Raw genomic sequence first — 18142 nt, 5'->3', positions numbered from 1 at the left:
GCATTTGCTATAGAATACCAGAATTGGCAGGTCCACCACTAGCGCCCTGTGCTTTTCACAGATGGGAGCAGGTTCACCCTGAGCACGTGACAGACATGAAAGGGTCTGGAGATGCCGTGGAGAACATTATGCTACTTGTAACATTGTTCAGCATGACCAGTTTGGTGGTGGGTCAGTGATGGTCTGGGGAGGCATATCCATGGAGGGACACACAGACCTCTACAGGCTAGACAACGGTACCTTGACTGCCATTAGGTATTGGGATGAAATCCTTGGACCCATTGTCAGATCCTATGCTGGTTCGGTGGGTCCTGGGTTCGTCCTGGTGAACGGCAATGCCCAGCTTCATGTGGCGAGAGTATGCAGGCAGTTCTTAGAGCATTAAGGAATTGATACCATTGACTGCCCCCCACGCTCGCCTGACCTAAATCCAATAGGACACCTCTGGGACATTATGTTTTGGTCCATCTGATGCCGCCAGGTTGCACCTCAGACTCTCCAGGAGCTCAATGATGCCCTGGTCCAGATCTGGATGGAAATCCCCCAGGACACCATCTGTTGTCTCATTAGGAGAATGCCCTGACAATGTCAGGTATGCATACAAGCATGTGGGGACCACACAAACTACTGAGTACAATTTTTCAGTTGCTGCAATGAAATTTCGGCCTGCTGCATCATTTTTTCACTTTGATTTTTGGGGTGTCTTTAAATTCAGTCCTCTGTAGGTTGATAATTTTCATTTCCATCAAACAATGTGGCATCCTTTCATTCCTAACACATTACTCAGTCCATATCAGCATAGATTTCCAGTATGATTTTTTCCCCCATTGAGATCTGATGTGTTTTCAAAGTGTTTCTTTAATTTTTTTGAGCAGTGTCTTATACCAATGGCCATATAGTGGCAAACAGAAATGGTTAAAATGCCCAGTAATGACCTTTTTCAAGAAAAAAAATATTACACTGATTTTGAAACACAATAGGGTGTTTGTGAAAGTCTAGACGATCCGATTTAAAAATGTCTTGTACTGAACTCTGTTCCTATTTCAAAAGAACTCACAGTCTGGGTTCCTCCCTTTAAATTTGTTTAATGTATCACTTGTGCCTGAAAAGCTCGGTACGCAATTCAGCAGCCGCAAAAAATCCCGGTGTTGATACATTTATATAGCAGAAAGCAGCTGAAACAGCAGGCAATGAGAGCTCTTAGAGGTTGTTGGTTCGAATCTTGTAAAACTGCCATGAGTGAATATAAAGGCCTTGCTGGCAAAAGGGTCATCAAAGGAAGAGAATGTAAATATAGGGCTGACTGTCAGGGGAAAGACCTTTTCTAAAGACGCTGGGTTACTGCAACTGGTGGGGCGCCCTGAACAAATTTCACAGTTTCATATATCGTTGAATTTCCGGAAGGGACGATCTGTCTCAGAGAAGCGGAAACAGGTGATTAGAGACTTTGTTCTGAATTACACAAAAGCAGTGAGGTGCAGTGATAGAAAATGTCTGGTCAATCTTTGAGATATTAGGTTTCAAGTGAATAAATCTAGATCACAAAATTGTGCAAACCTGAGAAAAACATGAGACCTTCATATTCATATTTCTTTTTTATGCATATTTCAAATTAGTTTAGTGTTTGATCAATGGATAAATGAGGAGATCTGTGCATATTGTTTTTCACTTACCAGTGTGCTTCTCAAAGCTTCATAACATGTGGATACATCTCCAGTTGGTGCTGTCTTTCTACAGCAAATGTCCTGCATATAAAGAACCCACAAAAAGGTACACCACCATCACAAATATGGAGGGCTAAGAGTGCCAAAATTAAATAAATAAATACACCAATAATTAATTAATTAAATATGCCATGAATTGTTTAAAATGGGAAATATAAAGATAAATTATTACTTAAATGTGTCATGAATTATTTAAAATGGGAAATAAAAATATCGTTAATTAAATGTGCCATGAATTATTATCTACCATTAGAAATAAAATCATTATTAATTAATTACATGTGTCATTTACAATTATTTCACTATTTATTTAATTTTGGCACTTTCACCACATCATGAATTAATTTTATCTGTCAGTGTGACCCATCAAAGTCAGTAGGCGGGACAAACAATGATCTATCTGGATCTTGTGCAGCCGATTGTTTTGGTCTGAAGCTGTGTCATTTCCAACATGGCGCTACCAATCATGGACCAGGCCCAATACTGCGCATGTATTCACATTTTGCGGCAGACCGTGATTCAGGGCATGGATGTCGTGTATCATCATTCATTGGTCACGTATTGTGAGATGGGTCATTGATGTTTATATTTATAGTTCAGCCGTCACTTTATTGTGGTATTTAAACCATATTGCTTTGCAGATTGTAATATTTGCATCTGTGTGCGCGTTGCAATTGTTGTAACAGTATGAATACGTACGTATTTTATATGTATTTGCGCTTAAAGGTGAATGCGTACTTGCGTACCAGTTGTCAATCCCTGGGTATATGCAAGTACAAAGCACTGGGATACTGGGAGTAAGCACGCTATGCTGCGGAATTGGCGCGCAGAACAAAATCTGATGTTGCGGACAGGAAACAGGATCCCAACAAATATAAGAACATAAGAACATAAGAAATTTACAAACGAGAGGAGGCCATTCGGCCCATCAAGCTCGTTTGGGGAGAACTTAGCTAATAGCTCAGAGTTGTTAAAATCTTATCTAGCTCTGATTTAAAGGAACCCATGGTTTTAGCTTCCACTACAATAGCAGGAAGACTATTCCATACTCTGACTACACGCTGTGTAAAGAAGTGCTTCCTCAAATTTGTTTTAAAATGTTCTCCCGCTAATTTCCACTTATGGCCACGAGTTCTAGTATTTAGACTAATATTGAAATAGTCATTTGGCTGAACGGCATCCAGACCCGTTAGAATCTTATAGACCTGAATCATATCCCCCCTTAGTCTCCTTTGCTCAAGGCTGAACAGATTCAGTTCCGCTAACCTCTCCTCGTAAGACATTCCTCTAAGACCAGGAATCATTCTCGTAGCTCTTCGTTGCACCTTTTCTAAGGCAGCAATGTCCTTCTTGAGGTATGGTGACCAAACCTGCACACAGTATTCTAGGTGGGGTCTTACCAAGGAATTATATAAGTGTAACATCACCTCCCTTGACTTAAACTCCACACATCTAGAGATATAACCCAACATTCTGTTCGCCTTTTTTATTGCTTCCCCACATTGGCGAGAGTGGGACATGGAAGCATCAACATACATACCGAGATCTTTCTCGTAATCAGCTACCTTTATTTCAGTGGAACCCATAAAATATCTGTACTGTATATTTCTGCTCCCTGCATGGATTACCTTACATTTATCTGTGTTAAATTTCATCTGCCAAGTATCAGCCCATTCGCTAATTAAATCCAGATCCCGTTGGAGCCTCTCTGCTGCTAGATTAGTATCTGCTACCCCGCCCACCTTAGTGTCGTCTGCAAATTTAACCAGTTTACTGTATGTATTCGTGTCAATATCATTAATGTAAATTAGGAACAATAGTGGTCCTAAAATTGAACCCTGCGGTACCCCACTATAAACGGAGGCCCACTGTGACATAGTGCCTCTAATAACTACTCGCTGCTTCCTATCAGTTAGCCAGTTTTTGATCCAAGCTGCCACAGTTCCTAAAATTCCTGCAGCTTTAAGCTTTAACAAGAGCCGTTTGTGGGGGACAACATCAAAGGCTTTCTGGAAATCTAAGTAAATCACATCATAGGCCTTTTTGTGATCAATTTCACTTGTAGCTTCCTCAAAGAACTCAAGCAGATTCGTTAAGCAGGATCTACCTCTCCTAAATCCATGTTGGCTATCCTTTATAATGTTATTTGCATCTAGGTAATCTACCATTTTCACTTGAATTATAGCTTCCATTATTTTTCCAGTAATGCTAGTTAAACTGATTGGCCTATAGTTTGCCGGATTACTTCTATCCCCTTTTTTGAATATGGGTGTTATATTAGCATGCTTCCAATCTGATGGTACCACACCCGCAGATAACGATTTCTGGAATATTAAAGTCAAAGGTTGGCTAATAATATCCCTCATCTCTTTCAAGACTAAAGGTAAGATGCCATCAGGCCCCTGTGATTTATTTATTTTGAGTTTAGCTAGGCTTAGTATCACATCAACCTCAGTTATACATATATTGGTCATAGACGATGCTGTATTCGTATTAATTGGTGGTAAGTTACTTGTGTTCTCTATTGTGAACACCCTTGAAAAATAATCATTAAACTCATTTACCATATCAATTTCGTTATCAATTATAAGGCCCTTACTATCCTGTAAATTAGTGATTTCAGCTTTTAGTGCTCTCTTGGAGTTAAAATATTGGAAGAAACCTTTACTGTCATGCTTAGCCTCCAATGCAATTTTTCTTTCTACATCCCTCTTTGATAGCCTAATGTCATTTTTTAACTCTGCCTGTAGACTTAGATACTCCTGCTTGATTTTGAAATCATTAGTTATTTTCCAGTTGTGGAACAGAGCCCTTTTCCTCCTGACTTTATTCTTAATTTCCTTAGTAAACCACCTTGGTTGTCGTTTCCTAGATTTAGTTTTGCTGGAAACAGGTATGAAGTCCTCTTGCACTTGCAACAATGTGCTTTTGAAAAATTCCCATGCCTCTTCTACTGTTTTGCTATTTAACTCTGTCCAGTTTACAGTTTCTAATTTCCGTCTCATACCATTAAAGTTAGCCTTCCTAACATTGTATACTTTTAATTTAGACTTTGCTCTTTGGACACTAAAATTAACCTCGAATTTAACCATGTTATGATCACTACCGTACAATGGGTCTAAAACCTCTAATTTTCCAATCCTATCCTGGTTATTACAAAAAACGAGATCAAGAAGGGCTTCTCCCCTGGTAGGAGTATTAACAAACTGAGTAAAAAAACAATCCTGTACTAATTCCACCATCTCAAGTTCATTTACAGAAGAGCCAGAGACTGTGTCCCACTGTATCCCAGGTAAATTAAAATCACCCATAACCACCACATCATTTTTATTACTCATAATCCTGATATCATCATATAATATTCTGCTTTCCTCTACAGCTACATTAGGTGCCCTATAACAAACCCCGACAATTAGGCCATTTGAATCTTTAGCATCAAGTTTGATCCATACAGCTTCTGAATTTTTATTTTTATCAGTGAGATCCCTTGCCTGCAAGTTTTCTTTTACGTATACTGCAACACCACCTCCCTTCTTGCCTATCCGGTCTCTACGGAACAACGTATAACCATCCATATTATATTCATCACCATCATTGTCACTCATCCATGTTTCAGTTATTCCTATAATGTCATAATTGTCTGAAGAAATTAAAGCCTCTAAGTCATTAATTTTGTTTCTAATACTCCTAGCATTCAAATACAGACCACTAATGGTAGGCCTTTTACAGTGTCTACTTTTAATTTTTATTTGGGCTTTCCGTCTCTCCCCACATAAATTCTTAACTGACCTCCCTGCCCCCCCAGTCCCTAGTTTAAACATTCCTCAACTATTCTGCACATACGCCTCCCCAATACACTGGTTCCCCTATGGTTCAGATGCAACCCGTCCGGCTTGAACAGGTCCCACCTGTTCCAGAAGGTCTTCCAGTGCCCCATAAACCTGAACCCCTCTTTCCTACACCACCATTTTAGCCACGCATTTAATCCCCTTAACTCAGCTAATTTTGCCTGACTTGCACGTGGCACGGGAAGTATTCCAGAGAATACCACCGTGGATGTTCTGCTTCTAAGCTTATCCGCGACTTCTATAAATTTATCTTGCAGAACAGCCCTTCTGCCCTTTCCTATGTCATTGGTGCCAACATGCACCACGACCACTGGATCCACCCCGGCTGGGGCCAAAAGCCTGTCCACTCGATCTGGAAGGTCCCCTACCTGGGCACCAGGCAGGCAAGACACCGTACGGGACCCTCTATCACGGGTGCACACATAACTATCTACACCTCTTATAATTGAATCCCCAACTACCACAACCTCCCTCCTACTAGGGTTAGGTGGCTCCTTGGTGCCCAAGGGCCCACCTGCCTCCCCAGTCTCTTCCGGCTCTAAAGCTGGAAGCACCTGAAAGCGGTTAGAAACCGTTACTTCAGGTGATGCCGCCTCTGTGAACTGTGTACGTCCTTTTCTACCTCTACGACCTACGTTCACCCAGCTCTCTCGACCTACCTGTTCATCATTCTCCCCCCTCCCCGCTTGTGACGTACACATAGTCTCCCTAGAAGGCGTATTAACTCTCTCCTTTAACTCATTGCTATGCTGGATGAGAGCCAGCCGCTCCTCTAGGTCACGAACCTGGACCATGAGTGAGTCAACTAACCCACATCGCTCGCAGACGAAGTCCGACTGGACGCAAGCATCCAGAAGGGCAAACATCTTGCAAACACAACACTGAGCTGGCCCCATAATTACCTAACTCACTATGTTCCCGTCCTTTACTCCCAGCCCAGTATATTAATAGAGAATATATAAACTTTTAGTTGATCTAATTAACGTATAGTTAAAACAAAGTGCCGAGTACACTAAAACACTAAATTAACACTTGCGTTAAATCGGTACTTTATTATAAATTATCCGGCAGCGTCAGCGATAACAACCTTTAAATTTAACTTTTAAAATAACCAAATTTACAATTACTTACCCGAGATTAACTTCCTGCTGAACCACGTTTAGCTTAAACTAAAGCGAAGTTGCTCTAGGGAGGCCAAAAAACCACAAAAACCCTCTCAAAGCAGGCTACTGCCGGAGCGGGAAAAAAAGTGGAAAATGTCCTCCCGGCCCCGACCGGCGACCGAGCAAAGCTCCGGAGCAACTGACCTTTTAGAGTTAATGTTACCGATGTTCGATAATATTACCCGCGGGTGTTTGATGCGAAGGACGCAAACAGAAACGCCACTCGCGCCCGCAGCTGTCGGTAACACTCACAAGGACAGACAAGTACACACGTAAAAATAATAATGCAATTTGGATTTAAAGTCCTCTTCATTCGTATGTCTGAAAGTTCGTAAGTTGAAGAGCGTCTGTATATGAGTTTGGGTTAGGGAGTATGTTCCCTTTGCATTGGAATAACGAAGCCCTTACAATTTTTAAATATCATTGTCATTCTCAGTTCTCTAAATACTGAATGCTAAAATCCAGAAGTACATTATTTACTCCTCACATGTGTCCTCCTTTCTCTGACATGAGGCTTGTTGGCTTCAGCGTACACTGTGTTTTCTCTTTTCACTGCCAGGGGAGATGTAAGAATGTCTGATCAAACAATCACTGCTCTATGAGTCATAGCTTTATGGGATACAAGACAGAGACGTGTTCAGCTAGACCCACCCATATGTTACTGTGAAATTTCATTTTGCCTGGAGGTCCTGCCCTGTTCCCATTTCCCCCTCATACCTTTCCTCTTGGCTCTGACTTGGATGATGCATCCTATGATCACCAATACCAGCACAAACAGAGCTCCAATGCCAGCAAGCGCATATAGTCTAGTATCCATGGGGACTGTAATAACATAATAACATAAAAGGCAACTGTTAATTACAAAAGTAATATAGTTTTAAAATACAGACCTCCAATGTGTACAAAAGAACCACACTGCACAAACCTACATGCACTGGTTATTTACTGAAAAGAATTGTCATATTTAATGTTGTAAATATGAATAAATATAATAAATGTTTCTTTATATCCTCATAGTCAGGTGTTAAAGTGAGTTGTAACAATCCAGCACATCGTTTCCGGGACCTTTGTTTAATGAATGAATAAATGAATGAATGAATACGTCTTATTGGCAATGTCATCTACCTCCCCAAAATAGTGAGTCTCACAGCAGTATATAGTCAATCAGGCACGTGCACAAGTAGGGCTCAACCTGTGCAGAACACATGCCCTTTTTGTAATTACACTCGGAAGTGCCCTTTTTTTTGGGGACTTTTTTTTTTTTTTTTTTAATAAATCAATGCTATTGGTAACCCTTTATGTCTGTTTGTCTTTTTAACAAATATTTAACAATTAAAGGCATTAAAAAGCGCATCTCTTAGAACCGCTCAAACTGTGGGTGTGTCCGAAATCGCGCACTTGCCTCAGTGCACTGAGATGTAGGGCGTAGTGCGCACTGCGCACTTCCTCCTGTAGTGCACACTACCATGGGTAAGTGCTGTCATAAATGGAACACTAACGTTTTGCACTTACCGGAAGTGACGGACTAGCATTTGATCGCGATTCTCCAGCGCCCCAAAATATTTGCCGTTTTTTATTTACAATGAATTTCCTTGTGGTTTTATTTGCGTGTATATAACTTATCTACGACCGCCTAACCGGCTAAAAAACTGCTAACATTTACGTGTGCGAACTCTTCTAAGCCGATATAATCACAAACTCAAAATGATCTAGAACTGTCGTCAGAGAGTGACAGGCTACACACCGAAGTATACATCAGTAAAATAATTTTATTAATGTTACATTTATATGACGCAGTTGCCTCCGAATGAGCTTGCGTGTCTGTGTTGTCCGCCATTATTTAAACTTGCCGAAAGTCCCTCCCCTTCCGCTACGTAGTCAAAATGGCGTCCGTTTAGTGCGAGTAGTGTCCATCGTTCTGCACTGCGTTTTCTGGCCGTTTTCAGTGCACCATCCGGGTACTTTCAGTGCACTTAATTTTGGCTTAGTTGTCAGTGTGAACGCACTACGCCCTAAAATCGCGCACTAAAAGTGCGCAAGTGCAAATCAAATTAACTTTTCAGAAAACAAAATTACAAAAGTCAAGACAAATTAACAAAGCCAAGCAAAAACGAACACACTTACAAGTGCCCAAACAAATTTACAAGCGCGGAAACAAATTTACAAGTTCCAAAATAAATATACATGCGACGAAACAAATTTACGAGATGAGAAACACTTTTACCAGTCCTCAAAACAAGTTTACAAGTGGAGAATCATACGGAAAGGGTAGGTACGCGCTGCACAGGAAGTGCCTAATTATTGCTTGCCTTTTGTGTCAATCAAGCGGTTTCGCGAGGGGAAAGTTGATTTTATTGCCAATAAAATCCCTTTAACAATCAGTGTTGCCAACTTAGCGACTTTGTCGCTAGATTTAGCGACTTTTCAGACCCCCTTGACGACTTTTTTTCAAAAAAGCGCCTAGCGACAAATCTAGCGACTTTTGGACAAACCTTAGCAACTTTCCAAATGTCGCCAGTACTGTCCTGTAAGCACGAGGTCTTGCTTTCCCAGTACAGTTACTCATCTCCCTGTGTCTGCTCTGATCAGTGAGCGCTAGCTCCGGCTGAAAGGAGCAGCAAGAGTGTCCAGCTGCAGACGCCTGTAGAGTGGAGCTCCACAGGAAACACGTGACATGGAATTATTTTTACATGCCTGTGTTGACCAGCGGGACCTCCGGGTTAATGCTGTCTGTTATGAGAAAGATTAAATTACTGGCACATGAGTGTGTTGATTGATTTTTTTTTAAATTTCATTCTGTTTGTTGTTGCTGTCTAAATAAATTTAGCAGTTGATTGAATATAATTGTTACATGTTGATCATCATTTATACAACACATACAGGGCTGCATATAACTGGTACGCAAGTACGCATTCACCTTTAAAAGCGATACGTGCGGCAATCGATTGCTGTGACAGTGTAAACGCGTACGTATTTTATGTGTATTTGCGCTGATATGACAAGAAAATACCGTGCATTTCAACCTATATACCGCAAATGAAGTACGAATTAGCATGTACAGGTTAAAATGCACAATAATTTCTTGTCATATCAGCGCAAATGCACATAAAATACGTACGCATTTGCGCTGTTCCAGCAATCGTATATAGTATATGTTTATAACAGTTAAGGCAAGACCAATATATATATTAGTAATGTGTATGGAAAGTAACATAATATAGCAATTGCGTATGTATGGCATGTTTATAACTGCTCATCTTATGACCAATATATATATATTCCACAAACTAGATCAGACCAGATTATATATATATATATATATATATATATAAATTTCTCTAGCGTATAAATGAACAAAAACATACTTTTTGAGAATTGTACAACTGAAATTCCGCTGTAACACACAGTTTGGTCACGTGTTTCCTGTGGAGCTCCACTTTACGCCCCTTAAAGTCACGTATTTCCTGTGGAGGTGACGTATTTCCGGTGGAGCTCCACTCTACAGGCGTCTGCAGCTGGACCCTTCTCCATATTCCCGTGACCGCACGGCAGCTGACATAGATGTGAATGAGCAAACGGTGTTGCCACGGACCAATCACTTTACCTGCTTCTCCTTTGCTTGAAATAAAACTATTTAATTTGACCGTTTCTTCTTATTTTTTCTTATTTATTTATTTTTTCTTCTGATGCACTTATATTACTCACTGTTACAGAGCTTAAGTTCATTCCAGTTTCTGAACTCGTCTGAGATCGTTTACTGAGCTACATCTGATTGACTGTACGTGATTCTACTTACTCATACACAACTTAATTAAACTTATTAAACTCATATACACATAAAAAAACATATATACGTATAATATAAATGTTGTCTGAAAGAAAATATGTAAAGTAATTGATAGTTTTATATTGGACACATGAGGAAGGATTAGGGAAAACACGCAGAATGCAAATACGACGTAATACGTCATCAATATGCAATTATACGCATGACGTCATCTAGCGACATTTGGCAACTTTTCGAGCAGACTTTAGCTACTTTCCATTGAAAATAGTTGGCAACACTGTTAACAATAAACTAAGCCACATTTTCCCAACCTAAGTGGTGCAGTCCTACCATAATTAAATTGCAAAAGTATATAGTAATTTTGGTGGCGCTACAATTGATAGGAGCAACGTTATTGCAGGGTAAGGGTAAAATGCGGACCGTTTACAAACAGCGGATTCCGTGTTTATAAACAGACGTGTCGCAAAAGACGCACACCGCGTAGACAGATCACGTGGCATAGAAAGAAACCCATACGACGTTACCTAATCACGGGGTGCGTTCCAGGTGTGTCTGCAGCTGACGTGACGTGGAGCGCGATCTGCCGTCGGCTGCGGGGGTGGAGTATACGCTGAACGTAAACAAATGAGTGTTCGAGGAGCTCAGCAAGGCGCAGCAGCTGCGCGTTCAGCCAGTGCAATTTTGTCATCCGTATTACAGAGTACAATACGATTGTCCGAAATCCTTATTGTTGTTAATGTTTAACAATTATTTTATTGTTGGTTTTTTTGAAAAAAAAAATTTGAAAATGTTCTATATATCATTTGTTGAGCGTTCTCTAGTCGCGTATAATTTGCATTTGGACGTCCAGCTACTGTACCATGAACGTCACAGTTTGTGGGTGTCTTAAAATGGATGAGAGAGGGATATAGGGCTCTCGAAGGAACAAACAGGCACGCTTAGGTTCACTCAAATACACTTTAATAAGTAATACAAAATGATCTCACATTAACACCAATACTGAGCTATCATATTGAAGGCAATGCAAAATAACTCGTACTACAACGGATATCAAAATATATATATCTTATAGCTAATAACATTAGGTGCAAAGGTTTGAATATATATAGAAAAGAAGCAATAATACATAAAAGAAGCAAGGAAACATAGAAAGTTACGAAATATCACAAGCGGCGATAATTTACTCGCAACAATCAATGGAAAGCAGAAGCAGTTGCAAAGCTATTTACACTCGGACGTGCTATCATCACCCACCTTCACACATGGACTGGGGAGCCCTTTCAGTCCTGGCAGGAGACCAACACGTGAGTTCCGAGAAAGTGCCGGGCGATGCGCGCTCTATCCCACGGCTGAACTCCGGTCAGTACTGGGTTCTCCCCCTTCATTTATACTAAATTTAGAGTTGCGTGTGGGCAGGGGGTAAGCTGGCCAGGCTCACCCCTTCCCCCCAGGCAATATATGGTGTTCCAATTCCCCCTTTTGTCCGAGTGATTCTGCTTGCGATAACATACTTCAATGGGCGTCCTGGCGCCAGGTGTCTTTGCGCAACACCTCCCTGTTCCCCCCTAAAGGCAATATAGTGTGCTGTATACTGACCCCCCACCCTATCTCCCGAAACCAAGATAAGCATCCTGGCTTCTTTTATGAGCCCAAGTTATTTACGGCAAAATTAGGTTTTACAGGGGATCGGTAAATAACTTGTTCGTGCAGTGTAGTGACATTTGGGGTGAATCATGGACGATTAATCTGAATTTCAGGACGATCAGTCCACAGGCGATCGGAATTAATCAACTATTACAACTTTCCAGAATATTATAGTATATGTCACGTGGGTGACGTAATCGTCCGCGAATTCATCCTAATACATTCGGTCCCTCGGCCATGATTCACCAATGTATAACCCGTGCAGAAATGTGATCATATAACCTGCGGGTATAAATACATAAACAGGTGTTCCACACAGCCAATAGCATAACGTATTCGTAGTGCATACATATCCTCTATCTCGTATATTATACGTTTTGTTAGTATAGGTATCTAGTCATTCTCCCTTCCTTTTAAAGTCCTATATGCCCGTCCAGCTATTACAGGCAGCACATGGAACCTACATAAAGTTTGGGGAGTAGTTACACTATACATTTACCATTGGCCAGTACACAAAGTCTCGTTACACTGAGTTTTTTCAGGCTTCAGATGTAATCTCATACTGGAATCAATATTCCAGAATATTTTCCATTAGAATTAAATGTGATTAACACTTAATACACATTATTTAGTTGAATTCTGGTGTTTTACATAGTCATAGTGCATTCAGTCCGATTCCTCCACTGAGTTAGGTCACACTCCTACACCCACTTGAGGGGCACTCCGGCAGACGCAAGGATGGGAATGTTCTTTCCCATTGTGGCATCCTCTACAGACGTACATCTCGTTCGGGTTCACAGGAGTCAGTTCAACGACGAAGCATGATTGGTTTGCTGGTCAGGTGAAGATGTCTTGCTGCCGCTCCGTCGCGCTGTCTTTCCATCCGATCCTGAAAGTAGAAGTCTGCTCCCACTCGGTCCCTGGGACTGCAGTATAGCCGAAGGTCGTCAGCAGCGTCGGCCACGCCCATCACCAGAGCCATTGCGTCATCCTTCACACATAAGGAAAGAACTCACATGCACATTAGTTTTCTCCTAGATAACATTCATTAGCTGGGACATGTCGCCACCTTCGGCGCTTGGCTCCATAACAGCCACAATGTTGTTTCGTCCCACAGCTATCACTTCTGCAGGTTTCGGTGGGTTGTCTTGTTGTTGTACCCACAAACCTGTGTTTTTATTCTTTTTACTTGTTTTCGGATTTGCTCCTATAATTCCTTACCCCAAACCTCCTTGGTCCTAATTCTCTAATTCTGATTTTTCCACGCAGGCATCCGAACAGCCATACCATTCACTACTGACCAGGAATTAGTATAAACATAGCAATCACTCATCCCTTCCTGCTTCCAAAACCATTACTCACAAATCAGCCCATTCGCTGCTTTTACCTTCACCTGTCATTTCCAACATCTGCTGCATACATGGATTACATGCCGCAGCTTTTCACTTTCGCTTACCGTCGACATACTTAGCCGTCCCATCCATACAGCACACATGCTGTTTCTATTCTTCACCCCCCACGATATAGGGGACTCCACCAACACCGTCAATATCACAATCTCTTCCCCTTTCTCTACAACATCCGCCACTTACTCATAGCCCTTGTCATTTGCATACTATTTCCTTTTTAAAACCCATGCTTCTTACACTCCTCCAATCCGGTGCTGCTTCAATCTCACTACTTTGTTTGCGAGAGGTATGGGGAAAGGTTGCATCTTCACCTTCCCCACCAATACCGGTCGCGCTGTCATCGTACCTCCAAATTTAAATAGTCCATCCCACTCCTGGGTCCCAGGTGTAATCACCGTCATGGTTAGACTTATCCCACTCTCCTAGATCTCCCAATTCTCTCAATCTGAACGCCACATCTCCTATTCTTTCCCCTACCACAGTCAACAACACTGACATCACTGCTGCTTTGTACGGAGTGGGTGCTGTTTTAATGAGAGCATTCCGGGTTAGTACTGTTAAAGATAAATCATCCAGCACATCCACATGCCTGGTATACACACCCGCCCTCATAGTCAACTCTCGCATTCTAGCGATCGCTTCTGACAATGTTTGCCACTGGCCCGATTTTTCCGGCCAGCTGCTTTCATCGGGGTATCGCTGATTCACCCCGGTTCCCATAAGGGCTAGGAGAGTAGTGTCACTGCTTCTCCCATCTATTGGTGGCTGCCTGTGCTCCCGACATTGGGACCGCACTACAGCATCGGTGCTTAGATCACAAAAATGATGACAATCCATATGATCTATGGATATCTGTGCCGCACCCTGATCATACAGCCTGACCAACCATTTATCTAATGGCTCTCCTGGTCGCTGCTTCATCCGCTCCCGTATGTCACTAATTTCCTTCTGTGTGAAATCCTCCACAAGTAGCTCAGACTGCCGTGGTCTCCGGCCAGAAGGATCTTGCACTTCCCTTCTCCGTGAAATAGGGAGTGCAGAAGTTGTTAACGGAGGGGGATCCATAAGAGATCCCCGATCAGGACCCGCGACTTTATCTGGGTTGTAAATATCAATATCCTCATCATCTGAGTCCCAGATATTGCCATCCCATCGCTCGGGATCCCAATTAGCTGCTGTTGCAGTAGCAACAAATGCTCTAATTTTTCGCGGACATGGTGTCCGTTTTTTCCTAGCATTGGCTTTTGCTACTTGCATCGCAGCCCGCTCTGCAACCCCCGTTACTTGTTGCAGGCGTTGATGTAAAATATCCACCTGACCCTGTGCCAGGGTCATCCGACCTAATGCCTCAGTCAATTCTCTCATTTGTCCCTCTTTCTCCCTTTCAGTCTGGTCTGCGCGCTCATACTGCATTCTGTATGCAGCCAACACGATCCATAGGCGTCTCTGTAGAGCACGCACAGGATCCTTTACAACCGGAACCTTTTTAAGGCAAGACAATACCTGCTCAGGGTCGGCTTTTCTCAACGCAGCAGTCCAGGAATCAACAGGCCCTCCACCTTTCCTTATCTCCTGGGCTAACGCAGCAAACTGCGTCTCATCCCACTCAGGGAGCACTTCAGGCTCGGGCGCTGCTATCTTTCTCCTAAACATGTTTGTTCCTTAGTCCTATATCTTTTTCCCCTCAGATCCTGCCGACTACGCCAAAATGTCTTAAAATGGATGAGAGAGGGATATAGGGCTCTCGAAGGAACAAACAGGCACGCTTAGGTTCACTCAAATACACTTTAATAAGTAATACAAAATGATCTCACATTAACACCAATACTGAGCTATCATATTGAAGGCAATGCAAAATAACTCGTACTACAACGGATATCAAAATATATATATCTTATAGCTAATAACATTAGGTGCAAAGGTTTGAATATATATAGAAAAGAAGCAATAATACATAAAAGAAGCAAGGAAACATAGAAAGTTACGAAATATCACAAGCGGCGATAATTTACTCGCAACAATCAATGGAAAGCAGAAGCAGTTGCAAAGCTATTTACACTCGGACGTGCTATCATCACCCACCTTCACACATGGACTGGGGAGCCCTTTCAGTCCTGGCAGGAGACCAACACGTGAGTTCCGAGAAAGTGCCGGGCGATGCGCGCTCTATCCCACGGCTGAACTCCGGTCAGTACTGGGTTCTCCCCCTTCATTTATACTAAATTTAGAGTTGCGTGTGGGCAGGGGGTAAGCTGGCCAGGCTCACCCCTTCCCCCCAGGCAATATATGGTGTTCCAATTCCCCCTTTTGTCCGAGTGATTCTGCTTGCGATAACATACTTCAATGGGCGTCCTGGCGCCAGGTGTCTTTGCGCAACACCTCCCTGTTCCCCCCTAAAGGCAATATAGTGTGCTGTATACTGACCCCCCACCCTATCTCCCGAAACCAAGATAAGCATCCTGGCTTCTTTTATGAGCCCAAGTTATTTACGGCAAAATTAGGTTTTACAGGGGATCGGTAAATAACTTGTTCGTGCAGTGTAGTGACATTTGGGGTGAATCATGGACGATTAATCTGAATTTCAGGACGATCAGTCCACAGGCGATCGGAATTAATCAACTATTACAACTTTCCAGAATATTATAGTAAAGTTACTTCTATGTCACGTGGCTGACGTAATCGTCCGCGAATTCATCCTAATACAGTGGGTGCCTGTTCTGGATGAGTAAAATAAATTGTAATAAATCAATAAATAAAAATGTTTCTTTCACCAAAAAAGTGTATTCTTAAGTATTTTTGTAGATCTCATATCGAAACACTATCAAACTATATATTCGTGTTGTCTGGTTTCATTTTCTCGTATAAGTAAGGCTACTGTACACCTTGCAAACACTCATGTGAAATATCTACACAATTATAGAAACGTCACATTGGTTGGCACTGTACAAGTCATTATATCAGAATTAATACAAGGAAGAAAAATAAAATTGCAAAGCAGATCTGTTACATTTAAACATGGAAGTAGCATGTAGAAATAAGTCCCTCAGGCTTGGCATATAGTAGTGGAAAAGGCTAAATTTGTATTTTACGAAAACATTTACAGTTTTTTCCAATTGCTAAAGCACAATTTTGACAACAAGGCTCATTTTTGCAAATCATTTAGCACAATTCACAAAACACCTCACCCAAAGAGCAAAACACCTCACATATCCTGCAAAATGAAGCTCTCCAGTCAAAACTATATAAACACTTATGAAAACCAAACTTTTGCCCCAAATAGTAAACATTTCTTTCCCATGCCTAAATTTTTCCTCCAACCAACCAAACACCACTATGTAAAATCCAAAACACTTTTATCTCTTTAGCGACTGTCAGAACTGCAAATGCTGAGAATTGGACACAGAGACATATGTGCAGAAATAAATTAGGTTCAAACAAATCATTTATTTAGCTACAATTTGCAACAGAAAAACCAACAAAAGCCATATTACTGTACAATTCAGCAAAATGTAAACCTTTGGAGAACAGAATGAGAAACGTGCAAGTGAAAAAACAAATGAACAACGAAACAAGATTATGCAGCGTCATGTCGTCTCAGTGGATCTGGCCACAGCACCTCATCCACTTCACATGCGACATCTTCCCTTGCTAGACAGCGAGGAAAGAAGCGTCGGGAGTGTCTTATCCATCCCTGGATAGCTCCTATGTCAATTTCCTCACATGCCTCCTCCATTGCTTGTAGAAGCCCCTCACGCACATGGGGTTGATGATCATAGACCTTCCAACGCCATGCTGAAAAGAATTCTTCAATGGGGTTCAGAAATGGAGAATAAGGGGGAAGGTAAAGCACTATATAATGTGGGTTGTTGGCAAACCAATTTTGCACCATGGCTGCACGATGAAAAGCCACATTGTCCCACACTACAACATATCTGTGCTGCTGCCCTTCATCATCTGTGTGGTTTGCCTGTTCTACTATGTCTCTCAATCTGTCCAGAAATGTCAGGATCAACCCTGTGTTGTATGGACCAAGAATGGCATGGTGGTGTAGAACTCCATGTCCTGTGATAGCAGCACACATTGTGATGTTTCCCCCACTTACGCCAGGAACATTCACAATAGCTCTGTGACCTATTATGTTTCTTCCCCTTCTTCTGGTTCTGGTAAGGTTGAAGCCAGCCTCATCAATAAAAATGAACTCATGTGGGATCACATTTGAATCCATTTCCAGCACTGTCTGAAAACAAAAAAGATTACATAAGCAGTGGTTTATGTTCATGTTTAGTACTGTAGAAATGCAGCATTATATGTAGTGTCCTGTAGTCTAATAGTTACCTGCACGTAATTGTGCCTCAGTTCTTTGACTCTTTAGGAGTTCCTCTCAAAAGGCACCCGGTATATCTGTTTCATTCGTACCTGGTGTCGCTGGAGAACACGAGCGAGGGTAGACAAGGCAGCTTGACTAATGTTGCCAAAAACTGTGTCGTCCCTCACGATGTGGCTTTGAATTTCCCTAAGTCTTATGGCATTATTGGCCAAAACCATGTTTATGATCTCTACCTCCTGT

The 18142-nt window shown here is 41.8% G+C and overlaps 1 protein-coding gene across 1 annotated transcript; it reads right to left on the bottom strand.

Moving 5' to 3' along the window:
• Positions 1-11465: 11465 nt before the first annotated feature.
• On the bottom strand, positions 11466-16231 carry LOC140581136 (uncharacterized). The gene is made up of 2 exons (XM_072702966.1): positions 13623-16231; positions 11466-13157 (listed from the first exon to the last, which is right to left on the bottom strand). Exon 1 carries the CDS (start codon positions 15226-15228, stop codon positions 13930-13932), a length of 1299 nt encoding a protein of 432 aa, XP_072559067.1. The 5' UTR covers positions 15229-16231; the 3' UTR covers positions 11466-13157; positions 13623-13929.
• Between the last annotated feature and the right edge of the window lie 1911 nt (positions 16232-18142).

Source organism: Paramormyrops kingsleyae, chromosome 19 (assembly GCF_048594095.1).
Source record: "Paramormyrops kingsleyae isolate MSU_618 chromosome 19, PKINGS_0.4, whole genome shotgun sequence".
In the NCBI taxonomy this organism is placed as follows: domain Eukaryota; kingdom Metazoa; phylum Chordata; class Actinopteri; order Osteoglossiformes; family Mormyridae; genus Paramormyrops; species Paramormyrops kingsleyae.
Note: the sequence above shows the minus strand (reverse complement) of the source record. Positions and strands in the feature narration are given on the sequence as shown.